Source organism: Physeter macrocephalus, chromosome 12 (genome assembly GCF_002837175.3).
Source record: "Physeter macrocephalus isolate SW-GA chromosome 12, ASM283717v5, whole genome shotgun sequence".
NCBI classification, from domain to species: Eukaryota; Metazoa; Chordata; class Mammalia; order Artiodactyla; family Physeteridae; genus Physeter; species Physeter macrocephalus.
Genome location: NC_041225.1, coordinates 85,388,381 through 85,391,891, shown reverse-complemented (window position 1 = coordinate 85,391,891; position 3,511 = coordinate 85,388,381). Strand labels below are relative to the sequence as shown.

The following is a 3,511-nucleotide window of genomic DNA, read 5'->3' as shown; positions in this document are numbered from 1 at the left end:
CTGCATCGGCAGGCGGACTCTCAACCACTGCACCACCAGGGAAGCCCCCAATCTTGATTTTTAAAAATTAATTAATTAATTAATTAATTAATTATTTTCCCAATCTTGATTTTAATGTCAGTTCATCTAATGGTTATGGAAGGCCCATGAGCAGAAGATGCAGGCTTCTTGGGAAGGCCAGACACACATATGAGTTTGAGGACCACCAAAGGCAATAGAGCCCCAGAGTGGCCCATATGCCGAAGGTTCTTATCAGAAGTTACTAGGGTTATTGACAAGGGCCCACTGTAGGTTTGGTCAAATTTAACTTACAGACCTGTCCAACCCTTGTGATTCGCCTAAGACTGTTCTTGTCTGTCCGTCAAAGGACATGCTATTTTGTAAAACACATCTTCTTAAAAAAACTGTGACCAGATCTGTCTTTGTCCTAGTAAGGCCACACTCCTCATCAGGTCAACATGGGAGAAGCTGGACTTCCCTGAGGTGACCTGGCTGCTGCCCTAGATCTGGAAAACCATGGAACGCATAGGGAGGGGGCCCAGCTCCTGAAAAGTGGGCTTCATGTCCCTGGGACTAGGGAGGGCGTGGCTTGGATTCCTCTTCCACGGGGCCTGGTAAACAAGCTCCTCACACAAGGTCACATGACCCTGCCTTTCCTCCACAGGCATTTCTGATACGTTTCACTAGTGCCTCTTACCACTGGATTGGCCTCACTGACAGCGGTTTGCAGGGCTTCTGGCGCTGGACCGATGGCACACCATTCAATAGTGCCAGGAGCAGTGCGTGAGTCCAGCCACTGTCTGGTGCCGTCCCAGGCACTGTCTTGGGCAGGTCTGGCTAGAGACTCTGTCCTGTGTGTGTATCCCTGCCCATGAAGTGTTAGTGTTCTGTGTGATATATGTGTACGATGTGTGTGTGTGATGTGTGTATGAAGTGTGTGTATATATGATTGTGTGGGTGATGTGTGTGTGTGTATAATGTGCGTGATGTGTGTATGTCGTGTGTGTGTACACCAGCGTAGCTGTGATCCTCGCCTGGACCCCTACACAGGGGCGTCAGAACAGGACAGGTCCTGGGGCTTGCAGGCAGCCTATGAGTGGGTCTTTCTGTTTTGTGGTGTTTTGTTTGTTTTTGCCTATCCTATACCCTACTACTTAGTCCTGGTCCCAAGGAGCTTTGCCCCCATCTGAAGGTATCTGAATATGAATTCTGGGGTGGGGACTTGCAGCTTTAGACACCCTTCCCATCCCTCCATTCTCAGTAACTAAGGACAACCTCAGCAGAGCCATCCTGAGGGCACCACTTGCCCCATCCTGGGGCTACCAGGGTATTAGGGACCTGTGTCACTTCAGCTCCTTATGCCACAGCAGGGCAAAGGGACACTTCTTTCATCTAGCAGAATAAAGCCCTCTTGTTTCCAGGTTTTGGGACAAAAATCAGCCGGACAACTGGCGACATAAGAATGGGCATACAGAAGACTGTGTTCACATGCAGCAGAGGTGGAATGAGATGTACTGTACCGCCCTCTACCATTGGGTCTGCAAGAAGCCCATGGGCCAGATGTAGCCTGAGGGCAGGCGGAGCTGAGCCCCTTCTCCAGGATGCCTTGGGAGCCTCTGAACTCAACTTGCTCTCTGGGGCCTTCCATTTGGCCTTTGTTTCTCCTGCCCTGTCCTTTCAAAAATATCTTTCCAACATGTTTACCTCATGTGACCCAGCACAAGCAATATCTCCTCAAGGCAAGGGCCTTGTTTTGCCTCTGTATCTCCCTTGGCAACCAGCACAGGCCTGTCAGACAGCAGGTCCTCAATAAATACTCGGATGAATGAAAGTTTGGACTTGTCTCTGCGACAGCTGCCAGGCTCGCTTCTCCCTGACTTGGTTCTCCTTCCCTCAGGGTCGCTTCTGTCTTGAAACAAGCATATCTTGTTTAAGGGCTTTATAGCTAGGAACTTCTATTTGGTTTGTTGAAAACAGCAGAGATTTAACACAAACTACAGGGACTTGGTAGGGGTACAAATTCCCAGGAAGTCATAGACACCCCAGGTGTTCTCTGTGCTTTCTTTGTAGAAGATGGGGCTGGAGCTGGATTTTTCCAGCCCTTTAAATAAATCCAAAAACTCATTTTTCTCGGGTTGCTGGCTTTATCTTGTCTTCGGACTTTTAACCCTCAGAGCCATTTCTCTGACTCTTCTTGTCCCCATTCACCCTTCCAGGGACTCAGCTTTCTGCCAGCTCAACTTAGAATGAGAATTTCTAGACCAGTTTTATTTTGCCTCAAATACTGGAATCCCATCCTAGGCCTGCCCAGGGAATGCTATGCAAAGTTCTGGAGCTCTTTCTCTTCATTACTCTCCTTTACACTCTGCTCCCAAATTCTGGAATGCTCAGTCTCCCCAAACTCCCATCTTTCTCTCCTCAGCTTAGTGAGACTGCAGCGCCCTGTGTGGCACCCTTTCCCCTGCACTGTGGTCTGGAAAAATCCTCCAGGAAGAAATCCAGAGAGGGTCTTGGGCTCATCCAGTCAAATCCCGGTTTTGCTCTGCCTCTTATCCGATGTCTGAAAACAATAGTTGCATGTGTTTTGTCCAGTTTTCCGGTTGGTAACAGCAGAAGGGCTGGTCCAGTGTCTCCATCATGACCAGAATTAGAAATCTGTTCTTTTATGATATCTTTGGCTGAACTGGACTTTAATCCATTTGTATTCATTTTTTTCTTTTGGCTTTTCCTTAGGCTTTTTCTTTTACGGCTTCTTCGCTTTTTTTTTTTTAACATCTTTTTTGGAGTATAATTGCTTTACATTGTTGTGTTAATTGCTGCTGTATAACAAAGTGAATCAGCTATATGTATACATATATCCCTGTATCCCCTGCCTCCTGTGTCTCCCTCCCACCCTCCCTATCCCTTCCCTCTAGGTGGTCACAAAGCACTGAGCTGATCTCCCTGTGCTATGCAGCTGCTTCCCACTAGCTATCTATTTTACATTTGGTAGTGTATATATGTCCATGCCACTCTCTCCCTTTGTCCCAGCTTACCCTTCCCCCTCCCTGTGTCCTCAAGTCCATTCTCTACATCTGCATCTTTATTCCTGTCCTGCCCCTAGGTTCTTCAGAACCATTTTTTTTTCTAGATTCCATATATACGTGTTAGCATACGATATTTGTTTTTCTGTTTCCGACTTACTTCACGCTGTGTGACAGACTCTAGGTCCATCCACCTCACTACAAATAACTCAATTTCATTTCTTTTTATGGCTGAGTAATATTCCATTGTATATATGTGCCACATCTTCTTTATCCATTCATCTGTCGACGGACACTTAGGTTGCTTCCATGTCCTGGCTATTGTAAAGAGAGCTGCAATGAACATTGTGGTACATGACTCCTTTTGAATTACGGTTTTCTCAGGGTATATGCCCAGGAATGGAATTGCTGGGTCATATGGTAGTTCTATTTTTAGTTTTGTAAGGAACCTCCATACTGTTCTCCATAGTGGCTGTATCAATTTACAT

At 46.7% G+C, this 3,511-nt stretch overlaps 1 protein-coding gene across 1 annotated transcript in view; it reads left to right on the top strand.

The window, feature by feature from the left end:
• Positions 1 to 1,566, top strand: part of CLEC4F (C-type lectin domain family 4 member F) — a 15,007-nt gene extending 13,441 nt beyond the window's left edge. Inside the window, exons 6-7 of the mRNA XM_024133475.1 lie at positions 665 to 783; positions 1,422 to 1,566. Coding sequence (XP_023989243.1) covers positions 665 to 783; positions 1,422 to 1,566 — 264 coding nt within the window. The remainder of the gene's footprint in view (positions 1 to 664; positions 784 to 1,421) is intronic.
• The last annotated feature ends 1,945 nt before the right edge of the window (positions 1,567 to 3,511 follow it).